This window comes from Salminus brasiliensis, chromosome 6 (assembly GCF_030463535.1).
Source record: "Salminus brasiliensis chromosome 6, fSalBra1.hap2, whole genome shotgun sequence".
Classification (NCBI taxonomy): domain Eukaryota; kingdom Metazoa; phylum Chordata; class Actinopteri; order Characiformes; family Bryconidae; genus Salminus; species Salminus brasiliensis.
Window position 1 is genome coordinate 10,376,541 of NC_132883.1, and position 18,993 is coordinate 10,395,533.

At 40.0% G+C, this 18,993-nt stretch overlaps 1 protein-coding gene across 4 annotated transcripts; it reads right to left on the reverse strand.

The window, feature by feature from the left end:
• Positions 1–2,231: 2,231 nt before the first annotated feature.
• Positions 2,232–18,787, reverse strand: LOC140557285 (acylamino-acid-releasing enzyme). 4 transcript variants are annotated; one of them, XM_072681577.1, is made up of 22 exons: positions 18,703–18,787; positions 17,408–17,549; positions 17,134–17,260; positions 16,819–16,906; positions 16,644–16,719; positions 15,807–15,946; positions 14,700–14,834; positions 14,523–14,614; positions 14,380–14,417; positions 13,006–13,127; positions 12,800–12,860; positions 11,152–11,246; positions 10,942–11,011; positions 9,506–9,594; positions 8,795–8,933; positions 8,625–8,708; positions 7,467–7,547; positions 7,161–7,249; positions 6,298–6,491; positions 5,635–5,737; positions 5,372–5,478; positions 2,232–5,225 (listed from the first exon to the last, which is right to left on the reverse strand). In XM_072681577.1, the coding sequence occupies exons 2-22, from the start codon at positions 17,535–17,537 to the stop codon at positions 5,117–5,119; spliced, it is 2,169 nt and encodes a 722-aa protein (XP_072537678.1). In that variant the 5' UTR covers positions 17,538–17,549; positions 18,703–18,787; the 3' UTR covers positions 2,232–5,116. The 4 variants fall into 4 exon arrangements, with proteins under 4 accessions (XP_072537678.1, XP_072537679.1, XP_072537682.1 ...); XM_072681578.1 differs by having other exon boundaries at positions 18,661–18,776; XM_072681581.1 differs by lacking the exons at positions 17,408–17,549; positions 18,703–18,787 and having other exon boundaries at positions 15,807–15,941; positions 17,134–17,207.
• Between the last annotated feature and the right edge of the window lie 206 nt (positions 18,788–18,993).

An 18,993-nucleotide genomic window follows, 5' to 3' on the forward strand; every position in this document is an offset into this window, starting at 1 on the left:
CTGAAAGGTCTGACATATATGACCCCCCTGCCAGAAAGGATGCATTCAGAACTCTGCCAGAGAAGTTCTCCCACACTAGCACAGTTTGCTCAGTCCCAGCCCACATAGACCCCTTTAACATCTGCGTTTTTGTCAACACTGCCAATACAAACAGCTAGACACTGCTTACAGCTCACCTTTAAGGTAGCAGGGATGAGTATGAATTTGCAAATATATACTTTTATTGATACAGCAAATTATATAGAATTTTAATATTTTGAACTGCCAATTATTACATAATGACATTTTTCACCAATATTTCTGTTTTTGATGTTGTAAGTCATCGAAGGCCCCACACTACACGATCCGACCTGACTGAAACACCACACGCACGCTCAAACAGCTACCATCCTCACAACCTTGCGGGAGTGTCTCGTAAACTGTTATATCACTGTAGAATCACTACAGGATACTGAGTCATAAATATTAGACGTTTAATTTTTTCAATTACAGAACATCCACTGAAGTGGCCATTGTGTTTTAACCACACCCACCAGCTTTGACTAGGACTAGTAGGACTTCAGCTCATGAGCCAGGTGTATTTCAATTTTGGTGTCTAAAACAATAAGCCAAAACTGGTATGTAAGAGTTTTGGGGGTTTGGGGTTGGTCTGTTTTGCAGCTCTGTTTTGGTTATGCTAAGTATGGCCAGATAAATACAGGTTCCATACCAGAGCACCTTTAACAACCTCATAATTCAAATTAAACAGGGATGCTGGGAACAACGGGATGATTTCCAAAATTCAGTTTTCTCTGACAAAACCGGTTTAGACCCCAGACTGGTCCAGATGCTAATGGCGGACTACAAAATGACCCACAGGTCTATGAAATTGTGTAATGCCAGGTTCACAATACATGATCTTAGCCCTGATTTTCGAGTCAGAGATCGCCAACAAAGGCCTCATGTGGGAGGCAAAGCGGTGTTCATGTGGTGCTGGCTTGGTGGCTATGTGTACACTGCTGAACGACTCGCCAAGTGATGGCGGATGCCTCGCAAGTCCCTGACAAATATCTAGCAGGTTTAATATCTGTTTTGTGACAAAGCGTGTGTTTGTAGAGCAAACGGACATGTGTTGTTTCCTCCTGGTAAAAGCTTGTAATTCAAGATCCTGTGTCGCTGATCAGTCATGTAGACTAAAAGAGTCCCGATTACAAGACAACAAAGTTATGTAGTGTGGAGAGTACAAAGATATGACCACTCTAAAAGTTGAGCATGTGAGCGGAACTGTACCTTTAAGCTGAGGCACAGCACTGCCCTCTGTTGGCCATTAATGTCACTGCAAAATGGGACAGCTCCACAAAGCCTAAATCCCCTCACTAACCAGAAACACATGCAGCAGCCCTCTACTGATCTGAGCAACGCAATGCTGTGTCCAGTTCACCTCAGCATAAATTAGACATATCATGAACCATTTTTTTTCATGGCATTTTAGACAAGATTCATGTTGGAAAACATTTGTCAGGAATTTGGAAGCCAGGCACTGAAAGGACTTAGACTGTTTAACTTGGACTTTCTTTATAAATGAGAAATGGTGCAGTTTTTATCATGCATAAATATAAGGCTGACAATTAAAATAAACCAAGATATTTCAGCAGATCATGGTTATTAATGAGGGCTATCAGCTGCTATGTTAGAATGTGCACAGACCATCCCTCCTTCTCTCAACAGTATAAAAATTGTGTCCGAATAAAATCCATCAGACCTCATTTCCCTATTGAAATATACAATGCAAAGTGGACTTCACATAGTATGCACTAGGACTGTGAGGGTGTAGTGAAGAAAACGTATTTTATCATATGGGAATATGGTGTTCTACCTCTTTTGGTACAATTCACCTTCAATACTCAAAGAACAAATGATGATGACAGCAGAAGATAACAGCCTCCAGAGTACAAAAAACATCAGATGTTCAACAACAAATCAGTTAAAAGATAAAATACAGGACTTAAACATACAGTCAGAAAGGCCAGCTTACAATAAGTCCAAAAGTGCAAATGTGGGAATGTGGGAACAGGATTGCGGACTGAGGAACAGGATTAAGTTCTGGAACAAGATGAGACAGATAAACCTGTGCTAATGTCTTAGGAAGGTTAGGACGTGTGGAGAAACCAGGGACCTGTACAGTGTAGTACCTCATCTGTGAAGTATGTTGGGTTTAGCTGCAAATCTCAGGAATGTGTGGGAGTCTCTGGAACTGGCCCATTCACCTTTATTGACAACACAAAATTGGCTGACTTTTCTTGTCTGTTAACAGTGACTTACTGCTGCAACTAACAATCACTTAACAATATACTTAACAATCAATTAAGAACACATCACACCTGCTAAAAAAGAGACACAAACAAAGACTGCATTCGTAAAAATAAAGATTCCTAAATGATCATCTGGGAAAATTTACATTTCATTTAAATTACATTACACTCTTTGCAAAGATGGTGCTATATAATATTGAAAATGGCTTCTTTAATAGGTAACAATAATGTAACCGCTTGTCGATGCTGCATGCACAATGTAAACAATGCATTTAACAAGGTAAAGAACCATTTAAGCATTTAAAATCATTGAGTTAACATGTCTGAACGTATGTATCGATTCCAGCAATGCCACAATCTGATCCAGTGAATTGGAATCGGGCCGATCCAGGCATATTTTAATGAACCTGTTATTTTAATCCCAATCTAGTTTCAAGTCTTTGAAGTAAACCATGTGTTCAGCACTCCATCTGGTGTCCTCAAAGCACCATTAACGGACATTACTGCCCAGTCGGCAGCAGTGAGGACGTTCTTAGAAGGTAAAGAAAGGGGTTTAGAGTCTGCATTGTGGAAACTTCATAAAATGATTGCTGACATGTTCTGTTTTACCAGGGGGAGAACCACAAGCCTTTGTTTGTTTTTAAACCAGTACTGAACAGCACAGAACCGAGTGGGGGCTAACACTAATGCTCTATTCTGTTAAAAATGTAAAGTCGCTGAAGTCTCTTCTAAACTACATAATCAAGCCAGAATGTCTCATTATTGAAACTGCTACTAAAAATACTAGATAATAAAGATCAGATATCAGATCAATATTGGCTGATACTCAGCATTAAGAGATTTTAAGATTTGGATCAGGACATCCCTAATCAGTTCTTTAATCTTTAAAAAGGTTCTTTAAACTCACATATCTAACTTACATGTACAAAAATACAAAATAAACACCTTCAATGTGCAAGAGATAGTACAACACTCACCTTTACACTGATCATTTACTCATGCTCATCTTCTATATAACAAAACAATAAAACACAAACCTAATGGCTATAGAAGTCACTGAATTATCTATCATACATTCTTAAAAAGGAAGCGATGCCATAGGAAACCCACTTTTGCCTGCCCCACACAGTGCTTCCTCAACTGCTGCTCTCAACACACCTGTTTCAAATATTCAGCTCATTATCAAGCCCTTTCAGAGTTGCAGGGATGTGTTAAAGCAGGGAGTCCACTAAAACGTGCAGGGCAGGGTGCCTCCAGAGTCAGGGTTGAGAAACACTGGCATAAAGAACTATGGGTTTTTTTCACCAACTCTTAACTTAGGAAGAAATTTCTTAAAAATACCCACTAACATAGTTTTCACCAAGATTCTGACATTTACCAGTGTTTTTGTATTCTGGATTGGTTCAGTTTATGAAAACAATAGGAGCCATCAACAGATCAGAGCCATGAATAATTCTGCAGTTTAAAATCACATCATGAATCTGACAATCTTTTTGTTGGGGCTTTTCTCAAGAAAACAATTTAAGACATTTCTTAGGAAATGGACTGGCAAATGAGTCCCAATGTTCCTAACACAGAGTGTATGAGTGTAAGGAACCTTCACTTGATGTAAGGGTTCTTTATCAATTTAAAGGTTCTTTTCATCCACACATCTCTAGTGCAGAGATGGTTTCTGATGCCAATATTGATAACCTATATTGGTTTCTCTATGACATCACTCAAAGAACCATTTAAAGTACCTTCATTTTTAGACTAGTCCTGGGATGGTCATACAACCAATAAGGTTGCAGTTGTTGAAGTTGTTAACATGGTTAGATATTTCCCTTTATATTACCAAGAAACCTAAACTTTTCTACTAGCCTGAGCACCAGGACTCAGTGTTTCAGAACTCTGGTCAATGTCTCATTGATCACTGTTGGCACAGATTTATTTAATCAAAACAACTGAATACAGCAGGGTATATGGTGCTTGATGATCTTGACTGGGCTACAAACCCATTATGGGTTGTATATGACTTCATACAGGATCATTTATTACACTATCAATGCCCTTTAACTGAAAAGAGAAGCCACCAGTGTAAATCACAGCATAAGCAGTACAAAAGATTCCCATAAATATACATTTACATTAGACACTATATGTCCAAATGTTTGTGGACACCCCTTCTAATGAATGTATTCAGCTATTTTAAGTTGCACCTATTGCTGACACATACGTGCAAGTGCACAAACAGCTTGTCTAGTCCACGTAGAGAAGAGATTTGCCAATAGAATAGGACTCTCTGGAGCATAAAAACATGAAACTAGTGACATCATGCCTAATGTCAGGTGCGGGCTAGAGGGGTGTAAAGCTTTTCCAGCATTGAGCAGTGGAGCAGTGTAACTGTGGGTGGTGATCATACAACATCCTGACCTCACAAACCGTCTTGTTGCTAAGTGCAATCAAATCATCACGGCAATGCTCCAAAATCTAGTAGAAAGCCATCCCTGCACATTGGAAACAGTTACTTTAAGAAAAGCAGGGAAAACTCTTTTTTAATACCCAGAAAAAATCAGAAAAAAAATGACAAATGAGGTGGTGTCCCAATACTTTTTGTTCATATAGTGTAGTTTAAAAGAGCAGCATTTGGCAACTTTCACAAGTACCATAAAACTGCTTATACAGTGATTGCAAGTTAAGCCTGCCACCTAGTGGTAGTACCATAATTGACACTATATTCAAACTGTTTACATTTGGCTGGTGTAACTGTACAGTCTGGCCTCTGAGTGAATGTTCTGTCAAGACTTCTGTATAAACAGACGAGTTTGCTCAGTTTGAGACTCAGTTCAGTTTAAGTTTAAGTGTTGTTTGAACCACAGGGCCACGTTAAGGAAACAGTCAGCCTGAGTCTCAACTTTGGACAACGAATGACCATCACCATCATACCACAACAACCTATGAGAGAGAGAGAAAGAGAGGTGAAAGAAAATGAGAGACAGAGAGAAGATCTGTTGGCTGTAGGTATTCAATGCAATGTCAGAATTAGTTTGAAAAGCAGATTTGATGTGTGCATATGTGTGTGTGTGTGTGTGTGTACGTACCTAACAAGTGATTTTCTGCTCTTGAGGGCTTTGTAAAGCTCCAGGCCTTGATGCGGTGAGACCCTCTTATCCTTCCCACCTATCATGAGCAACACTGGAGTACGGATCTAACCCAAACACACACGAAGTCAATCAAATAAAAAAACATATGAAGAAACAAAATCAGGGTTTCTGTAAAAACAATAACAGCAGTAAAATAATTATTGGGGGTATAGGTAGCTCAAAAAAAGTATCTGTAAGTGTGTGTACATGTGTGTGTTCACCTGAGCAGCATATGCTATAGGTGACTTCTCAAGCATAGTGATAAGGGCTTGTGGAGTGGGTAGCTGGTCAAAGGAATAGTGCAAACCAACAGAGGAATATCTCCTGTAGGACAGAGCAAAATCACATCACATACAGCCTATACAGCTTTAACTGTCAATAGCAGACAATATGTCAATGTAAAATGTAAGCATAAGTACACTATATGGACAAAAGTATTGGGACATCTACTCAATTGTTTAACTGAGTCTCTAAATAGTCACTACTGTTCAGGGAAGGCTCTCTCCTACATTTTGAAGAATGGCTATAAGGAATTCATTGCATTTAGAAACAAAAGCACTACCAAGCTCGGGATGTTAGATGATCACCACCCTACCTGATCCCCTAACGATCCCCAGCTCATCCTAAAATGATTGGATGCAGCATTATCATTCCAGATAACACAGTTTCACTGCTCCACAATCAATGGTGGGGGTCTTTTTACCCATTTGGCCCACACCTGGCATTAGGCATGGTGCCTATGGTATATGTCCATCTGCTCCAGACAGTTCTTTCTTTTTCTGAACATTTGGACGTTAGAATATTTGGGTTTGTTTGGGTTGTGTCGGGTGCAGTTTGGCCTGACAGTATCAGCAAGAATGTTCAGATTCAGCTCTAACTGTTACCAGTCCACGATGTCACTGGTTCCCACCAGCGTGGCCGCATTGATGACAGGGTTTCGAGCTGCACATGCTCTGTAGAACTCCGGATACTGACCAATCAGATGACAGGCCAGGAATCCACCATGAGAGCCACCCATCACTGCAACTCTATCAGCATCAAGGGCCTGGTTACACTGCAGGACATGCAGCACAGCCCTCTGGGTAAGAGGAACAGATAGGATTAGGATGAGAACAACAATAATACACATATTTAATATTTTACATGTAACAAATATGTACATTTCAGACTTTACAAATACCAACATTTTATATTTTATAATTATATAATATTTTCTATCTCTATATCTAATATTTATCATTTTATAATTATTTGATATTTTACCTTTTATAAATATCTAATACTAATACATTTTACAAATAATACACATATTGTACAAATATCTAAAATTTAACATTTTATAACTATTTTATATTTTACCTTTTATAAATATCTAATATTTTACAATGATGAAATATTTTACATTTTAAAAACATCTAATATTACATTTATAAATACCAAATGTTTTACATTTTACAAATATGTAATATTTTACAGTTCACAAATTTCCAATATTAAATTAAATATCTAATATTTTTCATTCCCTGAGTTCAATATTGCTTTACAAAGGTTGTTTCCCTAATTAATTAGTCTTATACATAGTGTAGTTCAGCTAAAAACTGGTATGATAATTATTCAGTCAATAAATAAATAAATAAAACACAAGATATTACAAAAAATGACTTAAAATTAACGTGTGTCTTATATATAGTAATTAATGGTTATAATTAAATAAAATAAATGTTTGTGAGCAGGAATATGTACATACCTGCACATCTTTGACATCCTGACTGCCGACATTTCCAAGAAGAGAATCCACGCTGTCTTGCCCGAAACCAGTGGAACCTCTATAGTTAACTACCCACACGCAGTCAGTCATTCACAGGTTCATTCCATTCATTCGTCCATTCATTCAGTTAAGAATGGATTTTTCTTTATATTACTTTGTATAAATATATTTTCCGTGACATACAAATTTAACAGCACATTTCACAGATGAGCATAAAAAGAATAAAAATGTCTCATTTTAAAGACTCAGTAACAGCAAATGCATGTAGGACACACACACACTTACCCATGAGCACAGCATATCCCAGTTTAGTCAGAGCTGCAGCAGTAACATTCCATTCTGCAGCAAAATGAGAGTGAGGCCCTCCTACAAGCAAACACACAATTATTACCACAAACAGAGTGCCTCATTAAAAGGTGAGTAGCAGTCTGTGAAGGTGTGGTAAGTAATTGCAGAGGTTTGATTCTGGGTCTTAGCATACATCCACACACAATGGCTCATTACATTTCCATTTAAGGCATTTAGCAATGGCTGTTATCCAGAGCGACTCAGAAAATACCCTTAGCTAGTTTGTATCGGCTAGGATCCAAAAGCTACCTATAAGCTTAGACACTAAACACAAAAGTATGGAGACCATAATACTTGGCTGAGCAATCTAAAAGTAATCATCCATTATTAGCACCTGATCTTGTTAATGCTCTAATGGCTGGATGCAATCAAATACTCACAGCAATGTTCTAAAATCTAATGGCTTTTGCAGAAGAGTAAAGGCTGTTATTGCAGCAAAGGGAAAATAAACTCCCCCTTATTTCCCTGGATTTCAAAAGAAACTCTGGAGGAGCAGGTGTCCACAAACATTTTTCTTTAGTAATTCCTGTATTCTTTATTTCCTCAGGTACCTTTGTCATGCTCCCCCGAGCCCTATTCCTAATGGACCCCTCCAGCCACTACAATAGGGCAGAATGGCCTGTGCATCACTCCCACAGGATACAAAGGTAAAGGTAAAGGTGCACGTATTTGTCACTGTACAGTGTACAGCGAAATGTGTCCTCCGCATTAAACCCATCTGGTAGTGAACACACACTCACACACACACACGTGTTAGGGGCAGTGAGTACACAAACACACACCCAGAGCGGTGGGCAGCCAACTCCAGCGCCCGGGGAGCAGAGAGGGTAAAGGGCCTTGCTCAAGGGCCCAACAGTGGCAGCTTGCCGAGCCCGGGAATCGAACCCACAACCCTGTTATCGACAGCCCGGAGCTCTAACCGCTGAGCCACCACTGCCCCTACAGGTAGGTCTACTATACTTTTATTGCCAGACCTTCTAAAACTCTTATTACACTAAAACAGTTCTGGTCAGTAACTGGTCAGCCCTCCTCCAGACCATCGTCACAATGCCATGAAATTATGTTAAGAGTGTGTGCATGTGTGGGCATTTTTACCATGTATGAAGACCACAAGAGGAAATTTTACACCCTTGGAAGAGCTTGCAGGTTTCAGTAACACAGCACCAAAAGTCAGTCCAGCTAGACAATGAGAACGCAAGAGTGAGAGAGTCAATGCGAGAGATTTTCCAGTGTTCTACTGTGAATATACCGTAGATAGTACTCACAGAACTGGTGGTTTTCTTCTTCTGGTGGGGGCGTGATTATTATGCCCTGCCAATCAAATTTCTCACATACATCAACTCCACCCAGGTGAGTCCACTGCATGTCCTGTTCATGCACTCCATTTGATACAAACCCCACCATCTATGGACAGAGACAGAGGGCAGTTTTAAACAAGAAGCATGAGAACATCTTTCAGTAATGCACTCTTAAAAATAAAGGTGCTTCAAATGATTTTTGGAGCAATGCTACGGACGAACCTATTTGGGTTCCTTAAAGAACCATTTCAGAATAGAAATATGTGAGAGTGAAGAATCTTTTAAAGGTCTACAGACCCTTCACTTCAACTGTAAACCCACACACTCACACACCTCTATCATAAACATGGTTCTTTAAGGTATCTGAATTCCAAACCTGGAAGGCGGGATTCCTGCAGTTTTGTGCCTTTACTGTTAATTACCAGCTTTAGTAGATCCATTAGAGCAGGGAAATCAGGAAACAGGACTGAACCCAGCTCTATTCTATAGAATCACTCAAAGAACCACCTGAAGCACCTTTATTTTTTTATGAGTGTCTGGAAGGGGCTTAATGCAATACCTATACAAAGAGTAACTGGCACATGGAGAAAACTGATAGTCGTACAGTTGTGTGCTTGTTTAGCAGATTTAGAGTGTGTGTGTGTGTGTGTGTGTGTGTGTTTGTGTGGGGGTGTGTACCAGACTTGGGGGATGGTTTGGAGAAGAGCAGGACATCACCATCAAGTCATTCATTACTGTCAACAACTTGGCGCTCCCAAACTCTTGCTCTGGAAACACACAAAGAAAAGCACACAAAACAAACACACTAAGTGTGGCATGAAACAAGGGACAAAAGCATGCTTCAGAAATATGTTCCATATATATTTAGAAGGTCATTCCACAGTGATCAAAGCTGTCATTTGATTGGGTTTATAAGAACTGAAGTGTGTGGGTATGTATTCTTTGAAAAGGTTTAGGGGACAAAACTGACTTTTAGAGTTTGTTTGTTAGCTACATTTTACATTTAAGGCATTTAGCAGACGCTCTTATCCAGAGTAACTTATAAAAGTGCTTTGCTATTTACCCAAGAATAACCTCAGCTACTTTGAATAGGCTAAACATTCAAAGATACCTCTAAGTTTAGACACTACTAAACACAAGTCAATAAGGAGACCACTCTACTATTCGCCCAAGTACTCTCGGAAGAGGTGGGTCTTCAGTCTGCGTTTGAAGACAGCGAGCGACCGTTTGGACACTTTGGTGCCAGGACAGAAAAAAAGTCTGGTCGCTTGTCTTACGTGGATTTTAATGGATGACGGATCAAGCGGAATTGCACTTGAAGCTCGGGCAGCTTTTGGTGCGGATCGGCTTTTGACCATTGCCATCAAGTACGGAAGGGCTGGCTGGTCCGTTCTTGGCTTTGTAGGCCAGCGTCAGGGAAGCAGCTACAGGAAACCAGTGTACATACAGAGTACGCAGCAGTGGAGTGACATGGCTGAATTTAGAAACGTTGAACTGAACGAGCACCTGGGCGACCTCTTTGGAGAAGAAGGGTCGAATTCTCTGGATGTGTACAGGAGAATTCTGCATGACTGAGTTACATTTGCAACATGACTTGAGAACAATAACTGATCACCCATGACTACACCAAGACTTCGAGCTTCTGTAGATGGAGTGACCAATGAGTTCTCAAAGGAGATGGCGAGATCGTTTTGAAGTCCAGCTACATTAGCCTCACATCTCCGGTTTATAATTCAAGAAGCAAATTTTGGACACCAAACATGCCCAAACATGCAGATCGACTACATCTGGGATATGTTATATCTGAGAAAAATTGTGTAAATGTAATTTTTCACTAAACTGCTGCAACTAAATTCAACCACTTACTGGGTCTGTGTAGTTTGCAGGCTGAAGACTCCTCTAAAGAGAGGTGTGAACTCAAGGTGAAGTAAATGTTAGCTAGCTGTTAGCTATTTTGACCAAAGGATTTCATAGATATCACATTTTATTAGGTGTTGACTTGTGGAAAAAAGGAGTACATCATCTTCAGAAAGACAGCTGGCTAAACACTATCCAGCTTCATTAGACAGTAACAAATGTACACACATATAAAACACTCACTCACAAAACTCTACCTGGTGATACGCTATTAGCGCCATACACGGGTCTTATTCGTCCAGTTCGTCTGTCCACTGAAAACACCAACTAGGAGAGCAGACAGCATGGGCCAACTTTACTCAGTCTAACCTTCAGAAAACCTGAGTCTTAAGCATTTCTGAGCTTGACATTTTCCATCTAGTCTGCTGTGATGTGTTCCTTAGTTTATTGTTTGGCTGTTTATGTACCTTGCTGTTTTCGCAGGGACTGCTGAAGAAGATTTCTTCACTGTTTGATGACCAGCAGTGAGGAGGCAGAGAGTCATACACACCTGCAAACTGGCCTGCGAACACAAACATCCTGTCCGGTCATATTACATTTCATGCAGTCAATGAAAAATAAAAATGATGTACAAGGGCGTAGGTTTGATTTTGACATTAGTGGAGACATAGAAGCGGCCCACAGATTTATTTTCTTTGACCTTATAACCATGTTTCCTTTATTGGCCGCCATCCTGACTGAGCATATCACTGAATTAGGCTAATGGCCAAACACACACGGGCTTAGGGTTGCCACCGGTTTGTTATAATAGCCTACAGGATCATTCCTCATATAATAACAAAATGCACTCTTCCTTACTGAATCAGCACAAGACGCGATTTCTGTGCACACAGCTGCTGGATGGCGTCTCTCACTAATCCTACCTGCACATCTAGTTGACAGAGCTTTGCCGCTTCTCACAACCACAGCCTCTCGCATGTTAGCAAGAAACGACAAAGCCAGCCCTGTTAGCGATGTTGGTTTTGGAGGCGGGACTTGTAGTACAGGACAATATCTGTTAACCATTTGTGTAACAAATACATCAACTAGACACTGACAGGCCGTTAATTTCAATTATTGATTACTATTATTGTTAGGGACGATTCAGTAGTCGCTGGATATTGGTAGGGACATCATCAACATGTACCTTCCCTACTGAATTCTACACCCTTGATTATATATTATATATATTACTCAACAGTATGAAGGACAGACTTCCAAAATCCATTAAAAGCACTTTTAAGAAGTTTTGCTTTACATATATGAGCAATATATTTGCTGTACAATTATTCTTTTGCCATTATCTGCCAATGTCATATTACATTATGTGTAAACCCTGATCGGAATGAAATTTGATGACATCATCTTATGACATTAATTTTATGATGTACAAATCTGACCTTCTTTCAAATGTCTTATTATTAATGTTATTAATATATCATCATCATCATGGTCACACGGCAAAAAACATTTCTCATATCCATTTCACTATTCACAATGAACTGACCAATAGAAATGCTCCAAAAGGACCTGGATTAACATTTTTTTATACAGAGTTCCTGTATAAAAAATATATTCAGCACATATTGCAGCATTATATTAGACTACGTTTACACAGCAGCTAAATGCGCACTGAGGGGAAAGGAACATTAATGAAAGCAGTAAGAGAGGAAACAGAACTTTTAAATACTTGTGTGATGTCTCAGTTTAAAAAAAGCAGCATATTTACTGGGTATCTAGGCACATATTACAACCACCACACGTTTAAAGACATTTCTAGGAAATAGCCTACCGAAGACACATGAGGCTGTGGCCACAGGGACAAAGGAAAAAAAAGCGAGGAGGAGGTTTAAAGAGACCTGAGGACACAATAAAATAAAGTGCCTTTTTTACAGCGAGTTCAAGAGCCACAAGGAACTCCTTCTTCTGCAATGCTGGTGAAGATGAAACCAAAACTTCACATGGTGAGAATTTTGGGCAACCTTTAACCTGCTGTGTGAACGCAGCCTTAGAATCGGGTAAATAAATATGGATGATAACAGAGAACGCAAGAGAGATATCTGAGTGTGTGTTTACCTTTTTCTGCTCTTCTTATAACATCTACCAACACTGAGCTGGTCCTGTTCTGGAGGTCATACTGAGGGAGAGAGGGAGAGGGAGAGAGAGAGATATTAGTTACAATCTATAGATGCGTTAAGGGTGTCACACTATTCCATTAACAGTCAACTATCTGTCTTTCTTTCTGTGAGTGAGTGTGTGTAATAGAGTGAGTTCCCATTTACCAGCATCATGCAGAGACACTGATGGTGCGGGCCAAACACTCGTCCCTGCAGATAGACAAGCCAGCGGCAGTCTGGACTCAAGCGAGGACTCGACACAGAACCCGAATCAGACGACAGCAAATCTGACACAGGTCAGATATTATATTATTATAATATATATTATTAATATTATAAATATTATTAATATTAACACTTTAATTAAAAAATAAAATGCTAAATAAAAATGTTCACTTTCTATCTAACATTTTATTCAATACAAAATATTTGGCAAATCGATCACACAGACACTAAACAGAGATTTTTCTCCCTCCAGGAAAGGGAAAAAATCTCAAAAAAGAACACAGAGGTTTAATTCCAAATTACACACTCTCTATGTAGTCAGCTACGCAAGTCACAAAACTCTGAATTATAAATCTGGACATGACATACGGCTACATTCACACAGCAGGTACAAGTGGCACAAATCTGATTATTTTGGTCATAAGTAAATCTGAAAAAAATCTGATACATTCCTGATACGCCGCAACGCAACTCAGTCTGAACAGCCAGACCAGAACCCATGCAACGTTTACAACTTTCCATTTCCCTTTATTAAAGAATAATGGGAAATAAACGTGTCTACAAGGGAAAGCAGACGACAGAAGTGAGGGAGGTTTTTTTTTGTGTTGGGAAAGCTAGGTAACAGACCTCATTACTCTGGGTGATGTCTCTGTTCAAACACGCATCGCAAGCGCTTCAGAAATGCGGCCACAGGGGGGCGCTGATGCAGTAACAAAGGAAACATTTACAGGGACACAAACATGCCTTTTTAACAGTGTGCTCAAATGCATTGTCAGTAATGGTTTCAGCCACTGGAACTGCATTGCATTGCTCTTTTGTCTGAACTGTTGAGACGAATGTCAGACATAGGCCACGATTTAAAGACAGTGTGAACAGCCTGGGGAAAAAAAGAAAAAAAAAAAACATCGGATTGGGTAAGAAAACCAGACTTGGGCCACTTTACTTGCTGTGAACATAGCCTTAGTCTTAGTAAATGATCTCCAGTTTAATTCCTGAAAACATACAGTTTTATATTTTTTTATATACATTTATACATCATCTTTACATGCAAACAATATCACTGGTTAACATACTGTTGCAACACGTTGTCCAGGAAAGTCTATGTATGTGCGCATGTGTGACACGTTGTGTCTAACCCTTTGTCTGTCAGGTCATCTTGTACTTGTCAGAATTCTCACCTCCATAAAGGATCATGCAGAAATATGAAGGTTTTCTTGAGAAACCACACTGCGCACACACATAGACATGACCAGTTTTAAACTTGCCACAAAGCTAGCCTCTTACAATACACACAACACAACACACAATTCTTACCACAGTTCCCCTTCAGGTCTATGTAGAAGAGAGCTGACCTGAGACAAAATAATATGAATTATTATTTTAAACATACAAAAATACTGCAATAAATCTTGGATCAGCCACCAGGCAGAGATGTTCAATTTTTCTGCACCTCTCACCTCCGATTAGAGCAGAACTTCAAGCCTAGTCTAAAAGGCTCATGCCACCAGCCCACGAAGATCACACCCCTGCCGTCCTCTGCCCACAGGGCCTGAGTGGCAGCAGTAACAGGTGAGCTATGGCGTCACACAACTTGATTATCTTCACCAATACGGTTTACAGTGGTAGTAACTCACCTGTCCAGGTGATACATGTGGTGGAACCCCGCTGCATATGGTTACCTCTCCTTTAGATAGGTCAGCTACACACAACACTGGGGCAGTTTTACCAACCAGACCCTCACCCCAGTCTTCCATATACACATTCTTATCCTGAAACAAACACAAGCAAGCACAGCTGTAGGTGAAGGTTTGGACAGCCTTGGCGATTTTTTAAAGTAGTAAACACAGCCTCATAAACATAAAACACAATATTTTCAGCCATACAAATATGCACTGAAGCCCTATTCATATTAGTTTATGGCATATGTACAATTTATGACCGATATAAGGAAATATCTCCCCACATGATGATTCACAGTGGGATTAATATAACCTGGTTCTTTTTATGGCCCGTTTTTACAGAAGGTAAAAGGCACTCCAATCTTTGCGCTCTCCCGCATCAGTAGTCTGTAGAAATGACTGACAAAGTCACATTCAAACAGGAGTAAAATCACTGGAAACTCTGGTAATAACTACATTATCTCCCCATTTAAAACAGAGCTTTTCTCAGTTCTTGTATTGCAACACTCAGATATTGTTTTACAAAGTGCTTGTATGCTGGTAAGAACCAGTAAATGATAATAAAATGGTCATTTTAAGACCATTGTGGGGTTAGGGATTACACCAATACTTGTCGTGGTCTGCTCTGTGTGTATAGAGACGCCATTATTAATGTCTTGATGATTGATGGTCACTGCGTGCACTACACTCTTTTTCTACATGATAGATGTTGCTAACTGCTCACAGACTCGTCCTCAACAGGCAGTGGACGAGAGAACAGAACAGAGCGCCTGCATAAAAGCAACGTCTTTGCTAAAATTCATGCAAGTAAACATGATGGTCAATATTAAGGCCAGCAAGGTCTATATATTGTACGCTGATAGTCGGTACAGGACTGAAATACTTTTATCAAAAAGTGATAATGCAGAGTTTATGCCATAAATATGATCATCTAGCCCAGCCAAATTATTGACAGTTATAGCTCTATTAAACTACTATTATATGTAATTAATGGCTACATTAAACAACATACAGACAGTTCCTAGATAACATTCATTAATACAAAAGCAACGTGTTATTTACCTCTTCCTCCAGCACTACCAAATGTCCGCTCTCACTGGCTGATGTGAATGATGCTTGTGCCAATGATCCTACCCTCTTCTTCTCTGCCACATACAGCAACTTTTCTTCACACGGTGACCAAGCCAGACAGGCAAACTGTGCTAGACACACACAGACACAATAGACTGAAATCCACATCAATAAGGACAGCAAAACAGAATTAAACTGGAAAGAAGCTGGGAAATACCCTATATGGGCAAAAGTATTGGGACATTACTTTTTTTCTTTTGTTGAAGAAACTGTCTCTACACTGTTCAAGGTGTAAGATCCTTGAGGAACTTTTGGAGGGTCTTCAATTTGAAACTGTGGAGGAACCTCTTAAGATGCTTTGAGGAACCTTCAAGAAAAGGATTTTAGAAGAATAAGGTTCCTTGAATTATCCTCAAAACACCTTAAGAGGTTTCAAACTGAAGAGCTTTCAAATGTTCAAAACAGTGTACTCTCAAGGGAAGGCAGATTTTTGAGCACTGCTGTGAAGATTTGATTGCATTCAGCAACAAGAGCTGAATCAGGATGTTGGATGATCACCACCTCACCGTGCTCATCCTTAACAGCCCATCTCATCCCAATTGTATTGGATGGAGCACCATCATTCAAGAGAACGTCTTATTCGACTGTAGTTCACACGTGGCGCACGGTGCCAACAGGTTCCTATTTATCTGCTCCAAAGAGTTCAATTCTTTGTCAGTACAGGGACTAGACAAGCTGTGTGGGCATTTGTACATCTGTCTCAGAAAAGGGTGCATCTAAAAATCACTGAATTAACATTTGAACATATAGTGTAAATGGAGTGCCTACCGTCTTCATAGACTTTCCCATGTTTGCTGAGGGCTGTGAGGTCAAAGCTTTTCTCCAGTCCACTGTATCCCCACACCTGAGCAGTGACAATTCATCAGCACCTAAAGGACCCATGTTGTGGAACACCATATTTTCATGTCAGCAGTCCATGTCAACAGTCAAGAGTCATAATTACCTCGAGGTGCTGATGTCCCACACCATGAGCACTGGCTTCCCGAATGATGGCCTTGCGTGCTCCGGAAGGGGAGTGACTACTTAACAGCCTGAAGATGGAGAAAGAGGAAGACTGGACTGGAATGGATTGTGTGTGTGTGTGTGTGTGTGTTAGTGTTATCATCACTCTATTTGTATCCCTACGGTTCTTTAATAAGATCCACATATCTACATTTCTGTAAAAGGTTCTAAGACTCTATGCTGCACTAATAGGCTGCTTAGCTCTGACCCTTAGCATTTTTGTGTGTATTCATGATTGTGTATGCAAGTGTCTTACTCTCCATGTGTGTTTATGCATGGCCCTAGGGGAACTATGTTTTTCACAGTCGTTGGATCACACTGCAGAGTCCACTGCTGACAGTAGCGCAACCTTACTCCTCTGTCCATCTCACACTGACTCCACTCTACAGGGAGGTAGACAGAGAGACAGAAACCACGGTCAATGATCATAAAAAAAATCCAAGAATGCATCTGGGTACATCCCATCAGAAAGAAGTAAGATCAAACCAAGTTGATTTAGTTATGCACAAGTTCATATATTTCAGGCTTACCGGTCATTATGGTGAAGTTTTGGACCCTGGTCCCACATCTGCCCTTTTCAGCACAGACAGATGCAGAAAGAGGCACAGGATACCCACTGAACTTTCTAAACACATCTTTTATGACCCCTTCCATCATCATGATTATCTTCACCTGCAGGAAACACACCATCAGGACATGAGCAAAAACGTAATTCTGACACCGCATGTTAAACATATTTTCTGGCACAGGGGTTAGGACTGAGAAGAAGAAAAAAAATCTGGCATCAGATATAAGATTGGATCTGTCTGATATCTCAAACCAATATTTGATAATATATTTAAAGTTAAAGTTGTTCAGAAAGCATCTTAGCGTTAAGATCATCTTAAGCGATAGTGTATTCAGTGTGATGCCCCTGATGTCCAAAATGCTCTTGGGAGACCAAACCCCGACTGTTTAGGAGACGCAGGACTACTACACTGCATTTTTTTTTTACAATTTCACATTTGAAATTGGGATGAGATGGGCTGTTAAGGATGAGCACGGTGAGGTGGTGATCATCCAACATCCTGATCCAGCTCTTGTTGCTGAATGCAATCAAATCTTCACAGCAGTGCTCAAAAATCTGCCTTCCCTTGAGAGTACACTGTTAAAAGTATAAGACATATGAGGAACATTTGAAAGCTCTTCAGTTTGAAACCTCTTAAGGTGTTTTGAGGATAATTCAAGGAACCTTATTCTTCTAAAATCCTTTTCTTGAAGGTTCCTCAAAGCATCTTAAGAGGTTCCTCCACAGTTTCAAACTGAAGACCCTCCAAAAGCTCCTCAAGGATCTTACACCTTTAACAGTGCATTTTTTTTACAATTTCACATTTGATACATACATATATGTGCATCCCTACTCATGATAAACTACATCCCAAACCTGGACTTTGTAAAGTAAGGCTAACTTTAAGATCTACATCCACATTTAATTTACATAACAGCCTAAAGTCTTCTTCATCATTAGTTCTGTAAGAACTGAAGACTAGCCATATTTACAGGGAAGACTCAGAGCCTGTGAGCCGACTGTAGCTCAGTCTTCTGACAGACTGTCCTCTTTCAGAAGCTCGGAAATGAAGACTGAAGTCAACAGGAAGATGTAGGCTGTTCTGAAGCAGAGCCCAGCTGAGAGAGCGGAACCCTGCAGCAGCAGCACGGTGTTCACTACAAACACATGAGGAGGGCGGTGAACACTGAACTCAGCTGAAATATAACGTGAAAGAAAGAAATACATAAAACCTGCCTCAGCTGGAGGTCATAAACAGATACATACAGATCCTCTCACCCTCTATCTCACTCTCTATCTCTCACACTCTCTATCTCTCACACCTCTCCCGGCGCTGTGTTTACCCTGCACTTCAGCGCTTCCGCCTCGGAATGTACCACTACTGTGCTGAGAGGGGGGTGAGGAGGAGGAGGAGGAGGAGGAGGAGCGGGGGGGGGGGCGGAATGTTCCATTCAGCTGTTTTCTAATCAGCGATATCAAAACACAAACACATCAAATTATTATATAATATTTATTATACAAACATTTTAAAAAGCCAATTTCATCTGCATTGCCCTCCTACATACAACA